General features: G+C 47.0%; 1 protein-coding gene across 5 annotated transcripts in view; it reads left to right on the top strand.

Annotated features, from left to right (window-relative positions):
- Nucleotides 1–18,460, top strand: part of MAP7 (microtubule associated protein 7) — a 317,468-nt gene that overhangs the window by 230,946 nt on the left and 68,062 nt on the right. For all 5 annotated transcript variants that reach the window (XM_030198511.1, XM_030198510.1, XM_030198509.1 and 2 more), the window contains exon 9: nucleotides 17,062–17,186. In XM_030198511.1, coding sequence (XP_030054371.1) covers nucleotides 17,062–17,186 — 125 coding nt within the window. The remainder of the gene's footprint in view (nucleotides 1–17,061; nucleotides 17,187–18,460) is intronic.

The following is an 18,460-nucleotide window of genomic DNA, read 5'->3' as shown; positions in this document are numbered from 1 at the left end:
GAAGACAGAGGCAGAGCCACAGTACACAGGGGGTTAAACTTACTGAGCCAGCAAGCAGGAACACAAGGGAGAGAGATCCTAAAGTAAACAAAGAATCAGGGAGAAGCTGCTGACCAGCAGCCTACTGAGTCAGAGGCTGAACAGGAGCCCAGCCCCCCACTGAACCAACAAGCAGCTGGCTTCACACACACACACACCACACACCACACACACACACACACGGCGTTTAGGCACAAAGAAATCTAATGCCAAAGCAGGGAAAGCAGAAACATGCAGGCTAAAGTACTACCCACTGACGTCACTACAAACCCTGCCAGCCAATCAGGAATGAAGTCCACACCCTTCCCCTGCCAGACCGGCAGAATCATAACACTTTCCTTATATGAGAAGAGTTCCATCCCCTTTATCATTTTGGTCACTCTTCTTTGAACCTTTTCTAATTCCACTATATCTTTTTTGAGATACGACGACCAGAACTGAATGCAATACTCAAGGTGAGGTTGTACCATGCAGAGATACAGAAGCATTATAGTATTTTCGGTCTTATTCACTATCCCTTTCCTAATAATTCTTAGCTTCTTGTTTGCTTTTTTGGCCACCGCCACACATCGAGCAGAAGATTTCAGCTTATTATCTACAACTACTACTACTACTACTTAGCATTTCTATAGCGCTGCCAGGGTTACGCAGCGCTGTACAATTTTAGCATGGAGAAGGACAGTCCCTGCTCAAGAGAGCTTACAATCTAAACGACACCTAGATCTTTTTTTTGGGTGCTGACCTCCAAGGTGGAGCCTAGCATCAGGTAACTATGATTCGGATTATTCTTTCCAATGTGCATCACCTTGCAGTTGTCCATGTTAAATTTCATCTGCCTTTGGATTCTCAGTCTTCCAATTTCCTAAGGTCTTCCTGCAATATTTCACAGTTTTGTGTCATCTGCAAATTTAGTCACCTCACTCTGATTTACATATCATTTATAAATATCTTAAATAGCACCAGTCGCAGTACTGTTCCCCGTGGCACTCCACCCTCCTCCATTGCGAGACATGACCTTTTAACCCTACCTTCTGTTTTCTGTCCAATAACCAATTCCTAATCCACACTAGAACATTACCTCCTATCCCATGACTCACTAATTTTCTTAGGAGTCTTTCATGAAGACCTTTATCAAAAGCTTTCTGAAAATCTAGTTCCATAGCGTCCAACAAATCAATCCATAGACGAGTAGGTTATGTTCCTCTACCAGCAGGTGGAGATAGAGAGAACCTCAAAGGTTTACTATATGTGGACCTGTGCATCCATCTTAACCTCAGCAACACGCAGATCTAAAATGATTGCGTTGAAGCCATTTTGGTTTCTGACATTCCCACAGTGTGCCTGGGGCAACGAGCCCTGATACATTTGGAGATCAGGCCTGGCTCCCTAGTTGGACCTAGAGTCTTGTCCTTCTTCGGTCTTCGGATTTTGATCTGTCTTTGAACATTGTCCTCTACTCCGTCTTTGGACGTCGAGCCTGGTTCCAACTTTGGATGACGAGCCTGGTCCTTTCTCGGTCTCCGGCCATTGAGGCTCCACCATCTATGTCTGTCGGGCCAGGTCATTCCTAGCTGTTACCTGTTCCCACTTTTTTGGTTACCGCTCTTCGCTCTGCCTGGATAGGTGACTTGGTTATGGTATTCAGGTCAAGTCGGGCTCTGTCTTGGTAGTTGTCTCTGCCTATGGGTTCGTCTCGGAGGGGATCGAGCAACGCACAGCCCCTGGAGGTTGATCATACTTCCATCTTTAGATTGCAGCCCTATTCCTTTTCTGGGATTTGGGCTTTATCCGAGGACAAGCAGGCTTCATACTTCCATCTTTAGATTGCAGCCCTATTCCTTTTCTGGGATTTGGGCTTTATCCGAGGACAAGCAGGCTTCATACTTCCATCTTTAGATTGCAGCCCTATTCTTTTTCTGGGATTTGGGCTTTATCCGAGGACAAGCAGGCTTCTTGTTCTCACATGTGGGTCGATGTCCTCGTCGGCCCGGGAATCGGACGGCATTTTGCAAGCAAAATATAAAAAATCTTTTGCCAGAGTCTTCTGGCGCGCGTGCCTCTCAGTTTTCTTTTCTCTGCGTTAAGGTGCGATAGAGTTTTTTCTGAGCTCCTTTCAGGCCCGGGAAGAGTCTTCGTCTGTTTCGTGGCTTTTTTGCCTTATTTTTCTTATCTTTTAACAATTTACCGTTTAAAAAAAAAACAAAAAGGTACCCAAAGTTTCCTTTATTTTTTTGTCCCCTTTTAAAGTTTCCTTTGTTTTTCGACGCGGCCTGCTTAGGTCCCCTTCTTTTGTGCCCGTTTTTCTTTTAACAGGCCTAATCGCGTCTTTTGATTTTGCTGAAGCTGTTTTTCCTTCCATGTCATCGAAGACACCCAGCGGCTTCAAACGTTGTACTCGGTGCAGTCGGACCATCTCAGGTACCGATACCCATGCCTGGTGTATCCAATGCCTTGGGCCCGACCATAGCCCAGCCGCTTGTAGTCTGTGTCTTCGTATGAAGAAACGGACCCAAGTGTCTTGAGAAGCCCAGCGAGAAAAGCTTCTTGGAGCTCGGTCCGGTCCTTCAACATCGGTACCGAGGTTGGCGGCATCGGGAGCGGAGGTAATGGCTGCTGAAAGACCAATTCACGCTGGGAACAGTGAATCATCGAGTGGTTCTCCACCTGCCTCGAGGCCTCCTGTTATGCAGGCCCCCCAGGATCGACCTTTGTCGGACCTGGTCCCGAGGAGGCGTGAGGATTCCACGTCCTCATCGGTACCGAGGAGTGTCGATGACGGGCGTTGAACGAAGGCGAAGAAGAACTGTCATCGTTCTCCTTCGACACACGGTGCCGGGAACTCCGGAGCGTCAAGGAAATCGGCACCCGAGAAGCGTCTGCGCCGAGAGGATCACTCCCTTTCTATTCAGGAGGTGCCGATGCGTCGGTCTTCTGGCAGCCCAGTACCTGCTCCCGAGCCTCGACAGATTCTGCCACTGGCTCCTTTACCAACCCCGCAACCTTGTCTGACTGCGGCTCTCGATGAGCGCATCAGGGCCCTGCTTCCAGAGCTTCTGGAAGGATTGCTGCGCCAGTCTGCTTCGGTGTCAGGGGTGCTTGTGCCTTCTGTACCGTCTGCTGCAGCAGCATCTGGCCCTTCACCTGTGGTGAGGTCCCCAAACTCGGTGCCGCCTGCGGCATCGGTGTCAGCTGCCACCCAGGTCGACTCCCCTTCGACATCGGTGGAGAAAGCTTCACCGCAGTCCAGGCGGATGTCGCTCCTCGGCATCAAAACAGACTCAGTTTCAGACTGCTTTGACGGATGTCTTGTCCGATACTGAAGATGAGCGTTCGTGGGAGGAAACGGAAGATCCCAGGTACTTTTCTTCTGACAAGTCCTAAGGGATTCCCTCTGAACCTTCCCCTCCACCAGAAAGGAGACTTTCTCCACCGGAGAGTCTATCCTTTACCTCCTTTGTCTGGGAAATGGCTGAAGCTATTCCCTTCCCTATAGAGGTTGAGGATGAACCCAGGGTTGAGATGCTGGAGGTCCTGGATTATCCTTCTTTGCCTAGAGAGGCTGCAATGGCTCCTTTGCATAATGTTACTGAAGGATGTCCTGTTTTGGTTATTGGTGAGCCCTTAGGTTCCCTGAGGTCCCGCAAGACCTCAGAGGACAGCCGCGCACCCCGAATCTTCACCCGCGGCGACCGCAGTTCACCAAGGGTTGAGCCCCCAGCTGCAGGCGGCCAGCGGGACTGCTGGAACCGCGGGGTGACGGCCGGCCTGGTTGGTAGTCAGCAACACAGTCTCTGAAGGGCAGCTAGCAAGGACGGCTAGCACTGAGGAGGAACACGGTCTCTGCAGACAGCTAGCAAGGACGGCTAGCACTGAAAGGGAACACAGTCTCTGAAGGTGGCTAGCAAGGACGGCTACGTCTCTGAAGGTGGCTAGCAAGGACGGCTAGCTTGAAGAGGAACACAGTCTCTGAAGGTGGCTAGCAAGGACGGCTAGCACTGAAGATGGACTCAGTCTCTGAAGGTGGCTAGCAAGGACGGCTAGCACTGAAGATGGACTCAGTCTCTGAACGTGGCTAGCAAGGACGGCTAGCTGGAAGAGGAACACAATCTCTGAAGGTGGCTAGCAAGGACGGCTAGCTGGAAGATGGACTCAGTCTCTGAAGGTGGCTAGCAAGGATGGCTAGCTGGAAGAGGACTCAGTCTCTGAAGGTGGCTAGCAAGGACGGCTAGCACTGAAGATGGACTCAGTCTCTGAAGGTGGCTAGCAAGGACGGCTAGCTGGAAGAGGAACACAATCTCTGAGGGTGGCTAGCAAGGACGGCTAGCTTGAAGAGGAACACAGTCTCTGAAGGTGGCTAGCAAGGACGGCTAGCTGGAAGATGGACTCAGTCTCTGAAGGTGGCTAGCAAGGATGGCTAGCTGGAAGAGGACTCAGTCTCTGAAGGTGGCTAGCAAGGACGGCTAGCTGGAAGAGGAACACAGTCTCTGAAGGGCAACACTCCGAGATCCACTGTGTCGGCTTCTGACATCTGAAACGGAAGCACTGGACCCTTCCCGTTCCGTAGTTTAAATCCCCCGCCAGTCCATCCCTTCCCTAGAAGAGGAACCAATCCCCTCGGCCCTGGCAGGCAAGGAGCGCCTGGATTGGTCAGCCCACCCTGCAGGCGGAGTCTCAGCTGTAATGCGCCAATCCGGCGCGAGTAGGCGGAGCTTGATCGCTGGTCTGCGCTGAGCCAGGGAGACGACGACGCCGGCGCCACCATCTTGGCCGGCGTGCTCCCTTCTCCGAGGCCGGCGTTCGCTCCAGCGGTTCGCCGGCCTCGGGCCGACCCGCGGCAGCGCCGGCCCCGTCGGCGGCTCGTCTCTGCCGCCCTGGGCACCGCGAGCCCCGCCGACCATCGCTCTCCCCCCCGAGGGAGCACAGGTAAGGGCCCGGGACGGGACAAAGGAAGTTCTTATGCGAAACTGTCTAATCTTGTGATCCCGAAAAAAGCTGAATCCCAATATCGGATCCATGGGGAGCCTGGATTGATGAAGTCTCAGCTACCTCACAATTCCATGGTGGTGGACTTCGCTCTGAAGGGAGCCAAGAGTACTAGGGACTATGCCTCGGCGTCCCCAGGCAGAGAATCTAGAACCTTGGACTCTTTTGGGAGGAAGACATATCAGGCTGCTATGCTCGCTGCCAAGATCCAGACATACCAGCTCTTCACGAGCGTCCACTTGTGGAACTCGGTGAGGCAACTGTCCAGCTTGGTTGATGCACGCCCTCCGGAGCAGGCCGAGCCTTTTCGCCAGGTGGTCAGGCAGCAGAAAGCGTATCGAAAATTCCTGGCCAGGGGTATGTTCAGTACTTTTGAACTGCCAAGGTATAGTGATGCACAGACTCTCATGGCTGCGTGTCTCTGACCTGGATCATTCGGTCCAGCAGCGGATGGCGGATGTTCCTTGCCGGGGGTATAACCTTTTTGGTGAGAAAGTAGAGGATCTAGTTGACCAGATCAAGAAGCACAATGATGCTATGGATTCTCTCTCCCACCAGGCTTCTTCTGCTACTACCTCCTCTTCTAGAAGGTTTTATGAAGGGAAGAGGAGTGCTCCCTATTCCTATGCTAGGCATAGGTACACTCCTGCTTCTCGGCCACTGTGGCTCCCCAGCAAAAGCAAGGGACGGGCTTTTGACTGGCTCCAGTTCAGCATAGCCTCAGTAAACGTGTACATACCGGACGACTTGCCGGTTGGAGAGAGGTTAATATTTTTTCACCAAAGGTGGCCTCTTATAACCTCCGACTGGTGGGTTCTTCAAATTGTCCGGTTAGGATATACCCTCAATTTGGAATCCAAGCCTCCAAATTGCCCACCGGGAGCTCAGTCCTACAGGTCCCAGCACAAGCAGGCACTTGCAGAGGAACTCACCGCCCTTCTACAGGCCTAAGCGGTCGAACCCATTTCACCAGGGGAAGAAGGGCTGGGATTCTATTCCAGGTACTTCCTTGTGCAAAAGAAAACGGGGGATGCGTCCCATCCTAGACTTAAGGGCCCTGAACAAATTTCTTATCCGAGAAAAGTTCAGGATGGTTTCCCTGGGCACCCTTCTTCCCATGATTCTACCACTTATCTACTACTTATCATTTCTATAGCGCTACCGGACGTACACAGCGCTTCACACTTGAACATGGAGAGACAGTCCCTGCTCAAAAGAGCTTACAATCTAATTATGACAGACAGACGGGACAAGTAAGGGATAAGGGTTAGGACAGACAGGACATATCAGGGATAGGGGACAGTTGAAGGTTTAGGTTTAGGAGTTAAAAGCAGCATCGAAGAGGTGGGTTTTTAGCCTAGATTTAAAGATGGCTAGAGATGAGGCTTGGCGTACTGGCTCAGGAAGTTTATTCCAGGCATACGGTGCAGCAAGATAGAAGGAACGGAGTATGGAGTTAGCGGTGGAGGAGAAGGGTGCAGATAAGAGAGATTTGCCCAGTGAGTGGAGTTCCCAGGGAGGAGTGTAGGGAGAGATGAGAGTGGAGAGGTAGAAATAGAGAAAGGGGGGAGAGGAGAGGTCGGTTTAGGTGGAAAGATAAGAAGCTCAGTCTTGGTCATGTTTAGCTTCAGATGGCGGTGAAACATCCAGGCAGCAATGTCAGACAGGCATGCTGAAACTTTGGCCTGGATGCCTGCTGAGATTTCTGGTGTAGAGAGGTAGATCTGGGCGTCGTCGGCGTAAAGATGATACTGAAAACCATGGGATGAGATCAGAGTACCAAGTGAAGAAGTATAGATGGAGAAGAGTAGAGGTCCCAGGACAGATCCCTGAGGTACACCAACTGACAGTGGGATAGAAGAGGAAGAGGATCCACCAGAGTATACGCTAAAGGTACGTTTGGAGAGATAAGAAGAAAACCAAGAAAGAACAGAGCCTTGAAAACCAAGTGAGGATAGCGTATCGAGGAGTAAGCTGTGATCGACTGTGTCAAAAGCAGCAGATAGATCAAGAAGGATGAGGATAGAATAAAGCCCTTTGGATCTGGCCTGGAGCAGGTCATTGGAGACTTTAGTAAGTGCCGTTTTGGTTGAATGACAGGGGTGAAAGCCAGATTGAAGTGGATCAAGAATTGCTTTAGATGATAGGAAGTCGAGGCAACGATGGTGAATAGCATGTTCAAGCATCTTGGATAGGAAAGGGAGGAGGGAGATGGGGCGATAGGTGGAGGGGCAGGTAGGGTCCTATGAAGGTTTCTTTAGGAGTGGTGTTACTATGGCATGTTTGAAGGCATCGGTAACAGTCGCAGTGGAAAGTGAAAGATTGAGGATATGACAGATGAAAGGGATGACAGTGGGTGAGATAGTGTTGAGTAGATGAGTGGGAATAGGGTCAGAGGAGCAGGTGGTTAGTTTTGAGGAGGAGAGAAGGAGTGTAGTTTCGTCTTCAGTGATCTCAGGAAAGGAAGAAAAGGAGGTGGGGGTGAACTGGTTGAGAATTCAAGTTTAATCTTGTGGACCTTATCGTGGAAGTACTCTGCTAGATTCAGGAAAATGATTGGCTATGCTCTCTGGATTTAAAGGATACTTACACACACATCTCGATACTTCCAGCTCACCGGAAGTATCTTTGATTTCGGCTGGGAACACAGCACTTTCAGTACCGTGTACTGCCTTTTGGCCTGGCGTCTGCGCCCAGAGTGTTTACCAAATGCCTAGCTGTAGTCGCAGCGTTGCTACGCATACTGGAAGTGCATGTGTTTCCTTATCGCGACGATTGGCTGGTGAAGAGCACCTCGAAGTAAGGTGCTCTGGAATCCATGCGAATGACTATTCAGGTGCTGTAGCTACTGGGGTTCGTCATAAATTATCCCAAGTCCCATCTCACCCCAGTCCAAAAATTGTGATTCATTGGAGCTCTGCTGAACACTCAGAAAGCTCGAGCTTATCTCCCCAAGGGAAGGGCGGACAACCTTCTGTCCCTGATGTCCATGGTTCGAGCGTCTCAGCAGGTCATGGCTTGGCAGATGTTGAGACTTCTGGGGCACATGGCCTCCACAGTTCCTATAACGCCCATGGCCATGAGATCAGCTCAGTGGACCCTAGCTTCTCAGTGGTTTCAAGCTGTGGGAGATCTAGAGGATGTAATCCAACTGTCCACCAACTTTCGGAGTTCTCTTCAGTGGTGGACGATTCGATCCAATTTGACCATGGGTTGACCATTCCAAGTTCCTCAGCCATGAAAAGTGCTGACGAAGGATGCATCTCTCCTGGGGTGGGGAGCTCATGTAGATGGGCTCCACAATCAGGGAGCCTGGTCCTTTGAGGAAAAAAGTCTGCAGATCAACCTCCTGGAATTAAGAGCGATCTGGAACGTTCTGAAGGCTTTCAGAGATCAGCTGTCCAACCAAGTAATTTTAATTTAGACAATCAGGTTGCCATGTTTTACACCAACAAGCAGGGGGGCACCGGATCTCGCCCTCTGTGTCAGGAAGCTGTCCAGATGTGGCTTTGGGCTCGCCGTCATGGCATGTGTCTCCAAGCCACTTATCTGGCAGGCGTAAACAACAGTCTGGCCGACAGGTTGAGTAGGATAATGCAACCTCACGAGTGGTCACTGAACATGGGCGTAGTCCACAAGATTTCCCGAGCGTGAGGCACCCCCTCAGTGGATCTTTTTGCCACTCAGATCAATCACAGGGTCCCTCAGTTCTGTTCCAGACTTCATGCCCACGACAGACTAGCATCAGATGCCTTTCTCCTACATTGGGGGACAGGCTTTCTGTATGCGTATCCTCCCATATCTCTAGTGGGGTAGACTTTGCTGAAACTCAAGCAAGACTGCGGAACCATGATCCTGATTGCACCCTTCTGGCCGCATCAGATTTGATTCCCTCTTCTTCTGGAGTTGGCCTCAGAAGAACCGTGGAGATTGGAATGTTTTCCAACCCTCATCACTCAGAACGAGGGGTCGCTTCTACATCCCAACCTCCAGGCTCTGGCTCTCACGGCCTGCATGTTGAGAGCTTAGAATTTGCCTCCTTGTGTCTTTCAGAGTGTGTCTCCCGAGTCTTGCTTGCTTCCAGAAAAGATTCCACGAAGAGGTGTTACTCTTTTAAATGCAGGACGTTTGCCGTCTGGTGTGACAGCAAGGCCATAGATCCTCTTTCTTGTCCTACACAGACCCTGCTTGAATACCTTCTGCACTTGTCAGAGTCTGGTCTCAAGACCAACTCCATAAGAGTTCACCTTAGTGCGATTAGTGCTTATCATCGCCGTGTAGAGGGTAAGCCTATCTCTGGACAGCCTTTAGTTGTTCGCTTCATGAAAGGTTCGCTTTTGTCAAAGCCCCCTTTCAAACCTCCACCAGTGTCATGGGATCTCATTGTCATTCGCACTCAGCTGATGAAAGCTCCTTTTGAACCACTGGACTCCTGCCATCTGAAGTACTTGACCTGGAAGGTCATTTTCTTGGTGGCTGTTACTTCAGCTCGTAGGGTCAGTGAGCTTCAGGCCTTGGTAGTACATGCACCTTATATCAAATTTCATCACAACTACTACTACTACTTATTTCTAAAGCACTACTAGACATACGCAGTGCTGTACACTTGAACATGAAGAGACAGTCCCTGCTCGACAGAGCTTACAATCTAATTAGGACATACAAACAGTATAAACAAGAGATAAGGGAATATTTAAGTGAGGATGATAAAATAAGGGTTCTGAACAAGTGAATAAGGGTTAAGAGTTAAAAGCAGCATCAAACAGGGGGGCTTTTAGCCTAGATTTGAAGACGGCCAGAGATGGAGCTTGACATACCGGCTCAGGAAGTCTATTCCAGGCATATGGTGCAGCAAGATAAAAGGAACGGAGTCTGGAGTTAGCAGTGGAGGAGAAGGGTGCAGATAAGAGAGATTTACGCAGTGAACGGAGTTCCTGGGGAGGAATGTAGGGAGAGATGAGAGTGATGAGGTACCGAGGAGCTGCAGAGTGAATACACTTATAGGTCAATAAGAGAAATTTGAACTGTATTTGGAAACGGATAGGAAGCCAGTGAAGTGACTTGAGGAGAGGGCTAATATGAGCATAACGACACTGGCGGAATGTTAGTCGTGCAGCAGAATTTTGAACAGATTGAAGAGGAGAGAGATGGCTAAGTGGGAGACCTGTGAGAAGCAAGTTGCAATAGTCTAAGCTAGAGGTGATAAGAGTGTGGATGAGGGTTCTGGTAGTGTGCTCAGAAAGGAAAAGGCGAATTTTGCTGATATTATAGAGAAAGAAACGACAGGTTTTAGCAGTCTGCTGAATATGTGCAGAGAAGGAGAGGGAGGAGTCGAAGATGACCCCAAGGTTACGAGCTGATGAGACAGGAAGGATGAGAGTGTTATCCACAGAAATAGAGAATGGGGTAGGAGGAGAGGTTGGTTTAGGGGGAAAGATAAGAAGCTCAGTCTTGGTCATGTTTAATTTCAGATGGCGCTGAGACATCCAGGCAGCAACATCAGACAGACAGGCTGATACTTTGACCTGGATTTCGGCTGGGATTGCTGGTGTGGAGAGGTAGATCTGGGAGTCATCAGCATAAAGATGATACTGAAAACCATGGGATGAGATCAGTGTACCAAGGGAAGAAGTATAGATGGAGAAAAGAAGAGGTCCCAGGACACATCCCTGAGGACAGAGTAGTCCTCCGCACGCACCCTAAGTTCCTGCCAAAGGTGGTGTCAGAATTCCATCTGAACCAGTCAGTTGTCTTGCCAACATTTTTTCCCTGTCCTCATTCCTGCCCTGGTGAAAGCAGTGTGCATACCTTGGACAGCAAGAGAGCATTGGCCTTTTACGTGGAGCGGACAAAGTCCTTTAGACAGTCCGCCCAGTTATTTGTTTCTTTTGATCCCAACAGGAGGGGAGTCACCATTGGAAAACACACAATCTCAAATTGGCTAGCAGATTGCATTTCCTTCACTTACGCCCAAGCTGGGCTGACTCTAGAGGGCCATGTCACTGCTCATAATGTTAGAGCCATGGCTGTGTCAGTGGCTCACTTAAAGTCATCCTCCATTGAAGAGATTTGCAAGGCTGTAGCGTGGTCATCAGTCAACACATTCACATCTCACTACTGCCTTCAGCAGGATACCCGACGCGACAGTCAGTTTGGGCAGTCAGTGCTGCAGAATCTGTTTGGGGTTTAGAATCCAATTCCACACCCCCTAGACCCATTTTTGTTCTGTTCTGTTCCAGGCTGCACTCTCAGTTAGTTGTTTATGATTTCAGGTCAATCTAAGTTATGTCCTTGCCGTTGCGAGGCCCAATTGACCAATGTTCGTTGTTTTGAGTGAGCCTGGTTGCTAGGGATACCCCAATCGTGAGAACAAGCAGCCTGCTTGTCCTTGGAGAAAGTGAAGATACATACCTGTAGCAGGGATTCTCTGAGGACAGCAGGCTGATTGTTCTCACAAACCCGCCCACCTCCCCTTTAGAGTTGTTATTTGCTTCCTTTTATGCTTTTTGATTTAACTGAGGGAGCGCGTTCACGCGATGGGCGGGGAATCAGTCCACGCATGCGCAGTGCGGCACAGCACACTGTAAAGGGGGGTCCATTTCCTCCTCTTGGGTGGAGCCAGCAAGCCTGCGGGGCTCCCAGGGTTCCAGAACAGAATGCTGCTGATACTGGGACTCAGGGCCAAAGTATTTTATTATCAAGGCAATCTCATACCAAAAATCATAATATATTCTTCAAAACAAAAGGTGCAGCCCTCTTAATATAGTCTTCTAAAGAAAAAGGTACAGTCCTCATAAGATAATCTGCAAAAGAAAAAAAGTTACAGTCCAGGTCCCAAAATCCCTCAGCAAACACTCAGGTCTTCTTTTAGGGCATTAGCTTTCCCTTCCCTCTCCTTTGGAAGGGTTTAGTAAGAGTTCAGCACACTTCCAATATAGCACAACAGTTCAGAACAAATCTTCATGGACAGTCTTTGCCCATCAAACCAATACCACAAATCACCTGCCTTTTCACCGCACAGAGGGAACCCTGTAAGGAGCAGGGTTGGCAGTTTCTCCCACCTCTCAGCATCATGCCCGGTGTGGCCTCCTCCACTGCCTTCAAGTGCTGGGCAGGGCAACCTTTGAATTTTCCTACTCCATGGTAGCTGGCTCCTCTCTCTTAGGCAGTTCTAGTGGCAGGCTACTTCCTTCCATCACATACTCCATGGAATCTCTCTCTCCATTCGTCCCCCCTCTCTCCTGGTGACTGAAAGTCTCCAGGAAATCTGCTCTCCCCTTCTCACAGCTGGGGGGAATTATATACTGATGACAAAGCCAGGGAAACTGAGCTTCATCCTTCCCTCTCTCTCTAGTGGGGAAGGGAGTAACAGGCTCACCCTGCCTCAAGCCATTGCTCCCCCTGCTGGGGCTGGGAATCCATTCCATCTTTTTAGGACTACTCTCGTCTCTCATTCTTGCAAGGACTTCTGGGACCCGTAGTTATGGGCTTATCTGCTTCACTGGGGAATCTCTGGGGCTTGCCTTGTCAAAACACACGCGCCAGAAGACTCTGGCAAAAATATTTTTATGTTTTGCTTGCAAAATGCCGATTTTTGGGCCGACGCAGATGTCGACCCACATGTGAGAACAATCAGCCTGCTGTCCTCGGAGAATATCTTCTACAGGTAAGTATCTTCGCTTTCGGGTTCCTCTTTTCCCACATTCATCACTTTGCTCTTGCTCACATTAAACATCATCTGCCATTTGGATGCCCAGTCAGCTAGTCTTGTAAGGTCCTCTTGCAATTTTTCACAATCCTCTTGTAATTTAACAGTTTGCCACTTTAACATATCCCACATGCCCTCAGCCAACATCCCTGTGGAAACAATTCAGCTGTATTTAATTCAGGCTCTAAAACCCTTTCTGATGTTTTGGTGTCACCTTAGTAAGGCCAGCACACAATCTCTACACTGCAAAACGCTATATACAAACTTGGGCAAAAACACACTCAGAACCTATACCAAACTGTAACAGCACTAACTCCCAGGACAGGAAGAGCTACAACCTCTTGCGTGAAAAGGCAGCACTGTTAATATTACACTGGGTCCTAAGACACCAATACACTACCTAGTGAAAAAAAACCCCAAAACAAAACAAATAGGACTGCAACAAGATCTCTATACAAATACTACATGCTAGCAGAATACTGCACCTTGGTCACACACGAAAAATACATGAGACAATAAATATGACACAAGGGACCAGAGATCAACAAAAGATATGAAGGCAAAAAACTGAACGAGAAACCTCAAGAAGCCAAACTCTGCATACAACAATACAAGAGAAATTGAAACTGAAATGCAAAATATCACAGATGCACTTTTCCAAAAGCTGACATATTCTTAATAAAATACTTTTTCTACTTTTGTTGTCTGAGCATTTTGTTTTTCTATTTGTTTCGGTCCCAGTGTCTGTTTTATGCTTTTCTCTATTTATTTTTTCTTGTCTTTGCAATGTCTCCTGTCCATTTGACTTTTGTTCAATCTCCATCTTCATCATCCTCCTTCGTCCTTATTCATCCTGTTCACCATCTCCCCTCTGTGTCACTGTGCCTATCCTGCCTCCAGTTTCATCAGCTGCCCTCAAAGTGCCCCAGTCCCATTCTTATATTCAGCAGTTTCCCCTCTATGTCTTTGTCTTTTCCTGTCCTGGATTTTTTTTTGTTACATTTGTACCCCGCGCTTTCCCACTCATGGCAGGATCAATGCGGCTTAAATGGGGCAATGGAGGGTTAAGTGACTTGCCCAGAGTCACAAGGAGCTGCCTGTGCCTGAAGTGGGACTCGAACTCAGTTCCTCAGTTCCCCAGGACCAAAGTCCACCACCCTAACCACTAGGCCACTCCTCCACTCCCCTCTTTGTCCCTTTCCCTTTCCCTTCCTGCTATCAGCATTGCCACTCTGTGACCCTATCCCCCCCCCCACCCCCACCATGTCCAGTGTTGTCCCTCTGTGTTCTCCCCCCATACCTAACATCTTTTCTCTGTGTCTCTGTCCCTCCCCTCTCTCTTCTGTTCTTCCTACACAACCTACCCTGGGGCCAGGATGTCTCCGTCTTTCATCCCACTCCCTACCCCAACACAGTTCAGCATGTTTCCCCTCTAGGTCTCCAGGGTCTCTCCTCCTGTCTTTCATCCAGCAGGTTTTCCCCTTTCGTCCACTAGTCAGTCAGCCAGTCAGTCTTCCTCTCACTCCCCCCCCCCCCCCCCCCCACCACCAAGCTGGTCCAGCATTTATCCCTCCCCCTCTCCTTCCAGCACCTCTTCCTATTTCTGTCCCTCCCCCTCCTAGTTCAGCAGAGCAGCACTTAGTTCTCCTTCCCTCTCGCCTGTAGGTCCAGCATTTCTCCTCCCTCCCCCGCAATTCCAGCATCACTGATGGTGCTTGCTAACCTACCTCAATTGCTTCCGGCAAGGGCATTTCAGGGCCTTGGCCTTCCCTGTGATGCGTCCTGCCCAAGTGGAACAGGAAGTTGCATTAGAGGAGACAGGGAAGATGAAGGCCCTGAGGCAGCACCTTTCAATCACCGTGGTGCTCCTGCTGGCAGGGATTGAGGCAGGTTAGCAAGCATCATCGGACCACGTGGAGCAGGAGGGAGGGAGGGAGAGAAGAAAGCTGAAGCAGTCCGGGTCAGTAGTTCTGAACCCTTATTTTATCATCCTCACTTTAATATTCGCTTATCTCTTGTTTGTCCTGTTTGTCTGGCCTAATTAGATTGTAAGCTCTGTACTGTCTCTTCATGTTCAAGTGTACAGCGCTGTGTACGTCTAGTAGCGCTATAGAAATGATAAGTAGTAGTAGTTGGAGTGAGAGTCAAGGGATCTTCTTGTGGAGGTCGTGATTGCTGTTGCCTCCCCAAGCTTCTTATATGAGACACCTATGTCTGTGGATGGTGTCACATCACCCTGTTGCAGGTTCAATAATATTAAGAATCTGCTTTGTATTCCTACTTGCTGAGGATTTTGGTATGCATTTGACCTCTAATTTTTTTTCACAAATGTTCTTCCATGTTAATGCATTTTTCACATTAATGTCATAGGTGGATTTTTTAGCATTTGTTTTTATTTTAGTTTTTCTTCACTACTGCTCGCTGTTGCTGAAATTGAACTGTACATGGTGCCTGCAGCCCATCCAGAAAGCTTACTTCCTCAGTGTGTCTGTCTTGTGCAGTTTTCTCTTTTTATTTTGTATCTGTATCAGAAATGTAAGCCATAAATTGCCATGTAGAGTACTACAAATGATGACGTCTCTTTATTCAACTTCTATACCAAGATGCCATTAAGAGTATTTAAGGCAAATGATTCCCCAAGCTTATCTGCGCAGTTCAAATATAACAACTTCTCCCTTGAATTTCTTTAGCTGAAATATAACATTTTTGCATTTAGTCTAAATTTCCAAGCCATGCTTTTAGCATTCTATCTAATACTTCTTTTTTTGTCTAGTACCTCAGGTTTGTCTGCTCTGTAACAGATCTTAGTGTCATATACCAAAAGGCAAATATTTCCTTCCAAACCATTAGCAAGTATTGCTCAAAAAGATGTTGAATAGCACTTAAGGTCAGCTTGAAAAATCTGACTTGTAAGTTAAGATCAAAGAGTACTAAGCCTTTAACAGAGATCTTTGTGCAACAGTACTCCATGAAACACAGATTTGATGGCTCAAAAGTCAAACCTTGTTACTCTCCCATTGTTCATGTCCTAAGCTGTGATGTTCCACTACACATCTTTCAAGGATGCACCAGTCTTATAGAGTTAGTTCAAGTGAAGATAGGCAAGAAGATCCCAAAAGCAGATGCATTACATACAATGGGAATGTCCCAAAGAACGTATTGAGAACCATCTTTGCTGATGGTTGTGTTGTGCAGTGTTATCTCGGATATTGTTATCTTGGGCACCAGCGATGTGAGAGTTGATACCAGGTTAGTCTTTCTTGCCAGCACCAATCACATCCTATGTAATCTATCATTTTGGCACAATGAGTTTAACTGTAAACCCATCTGTGCCTTGAATCTACAATATTTTGTTTTTGAAATATTATTTTATAGAAATATTTTCACTGGAACTTGCTGTCCTTGATCTTAACCCATCCTTGAAATCTTCAACTTTTAAAGGAATTGGATTCTGAGAAACCTTTGGCCCCAGATCTTGTACAGTTGATTCTGGCCCATTGCATGACAGAGGACAGGATATTACTGAAGGTTCTTCCTGACTCTAAAGAAAGTTTGGGTCTTTCAGACCTAAGCATCATTCTTCTTCTAATGCCATGGTTCTCAATATATTCTTTGGAACATTCCCATTGTATTCAAATGATATCTCATGCATATTTATTATGGATGTCCTAAAAACCAAACCAACCATCTAGGGTGTCCTAAAGATTGGGTTGAGAGCCACTGCTCTAATGTAGTAAGGTCACATCTCCTCAGGACCTCTTCATGCTACATATCTTGGATTGGTTTGATTTTATTAACCAGATTTAGCAGATACTTAAATTATATTCTCATCCTTTAATTTTCAGAATGGCTACTAAATTCAATTAGAAAATTCCTAAAATGTAACGTAGAGCAACTTTAAGAATAGTGTGGCTTCTGTAAACTAATATAACTAAACTGTTCTGTGAGCCATTTTGAGGTCCAGTACTGCAGTCGAAAAATGTCTGAACCAATAATTGTACAAGAAATTGTGATGCTTAAGGGATTTTATTTTTTCTTGCTAAATGCACTTAAAGGTAAGTAGCAAGTGCCATATTTCTGCTATGTTTATCATCAAGAAAAGTTGGATTTGAGTTGATTAAGCAAAGTAAATAGACAATAAAATTTGTTAAATAGTTTTAAGATACAAAATATAAGTAAACCCATCTTTGGATTAAGTGCCCTATAAGTCCTCTTGCTTACTTTAGGCTATAATTTAGGATTTTACATATGCTTTCATATCCAAAGTGATGGTAAAATACATTGTAATTGACTCTTTTTAGTATAGGTTTATTGTTTTGCATTCCATCTAGAGTGACAAAAAAGAAAAAGACAGAGAAAATGAGAGAGAACAAATGTTGAACCCTACATTCGACATAAAAAGATCTCGTTCTCCTTCCAACCCCAAACCCAGATCACCAGCTCCCTCTCCAGTTTGGTAAGTCAAAAAGGCATATGTTGAGTGATTAAATCTCTGTGGGGTCCTCTTAATAAACTGTTGTCCAAAGTGGCCTTAGTTCACCCTTATGTGGGTTTTTCATGAGCACTAGGGTCGTTTTCATTGCAGCTGGAAAATAGCTGATTTTTTGAATTAATGGCCATGTGGTAAAGTTGTATGAAAACCCTGAAATTGGGAAGCAAAAAAATAACATCCAAACCAAAAATAAATTTTTATTTGCTACTATTCAGTTCAACGAGCACTTTTCCATTAATATAGTAAAATTAACAAATGAAACCTCAAAGCTCCAGGGACAGGCTACCAAGGCCTTCATAAGATCAATCCCTTCCAGGAGACCAATACTATCAAAGGTTTCAATAAAATACTGGAAAAAAGAGTAGTAGAAAAAAAACTCCGCACAGGAAAAAAAATATCTACTCGAAAAAAACAGTATCATTCACCAAATAATAAACACTAGCACAGTGTTCACAAAAACTGAAAACAAAGTTACTACAGAGTTTCAAAAAAAAGACCGAACTCCAAAAAAATGTAAACAATCACTTATCTTCCTGAAAGTATCCAGTCATCAATGTGGCATCTGTATTTTCATATCACAGTCTTTCCAATCCATTCTTTCGAAAGCCCCAGCAAGGGCCACTTGTTTCGCAGGGAGCTGCGTCAAGAAGAAGAACTGTGATAGTATTGGTCTCCTGGAAAGGATTGATCTTATAAAGGCCTTGGTAGCCTGTCCCCGGAGCTTTGAGATTTCATTTGTTAAATTTTACTATATTGATGGCACAGTGCTCGCTAAACTGAATAGTAGCAAATAAAAATGTATTTTTTGGTTTGCATGTTCTAATGTTGCTATTAGCATGTGAGCCCTTACCGCCACCTATTTTGTAGGTGGTAAGGGTTCATGCGCTAATCTTTCACTAATCAGCACGTGGTAATGTGGCTGCACTAGCTGATTCACACTGTCACAATCATTCTCTGCCCCCAGACCTGCCCTCTCAAAAGAAAAATAAAAAATTTTAGCGCGTGTACATTGGGTTTGTACCACAGGATGCCTCAAATCCCACTGACACTCCTTGTAGCCTTGTACAAGTTACTTAACCCTCCATTGCCTTGGGTACCTGAATGTAACTTAGAGTACATAAGTATTGTCACACTGGGACAGACCAAAGGTGCATCAGGCCCAGCATCCTGTTTCCCCCAGAGGTCACTAACCTCCTCCCACCCTAAAAAAAAAAAACTTATTGCATTGGTATTGGAGG

Source organism: Microcaecilia unicolor, chromosome 3 (genome assembly GCF_901765095.1).
Source record: "Microcaecilia unicolor chromosome 3, aMicUni1.1, whole genome shotgun sequence".
In the NCBI taxonomy this organism is placed as follows: domain Eukaryota; kingdom Metazoa; phylum Chordata; class Amphibia; order Gymnophiona; family Siphonopidae; genus Microcaecilia; species Microcaecilia unicolor.
This window is presented reverse-complemented; position numbering and strand designations above follow the sequence as displayed.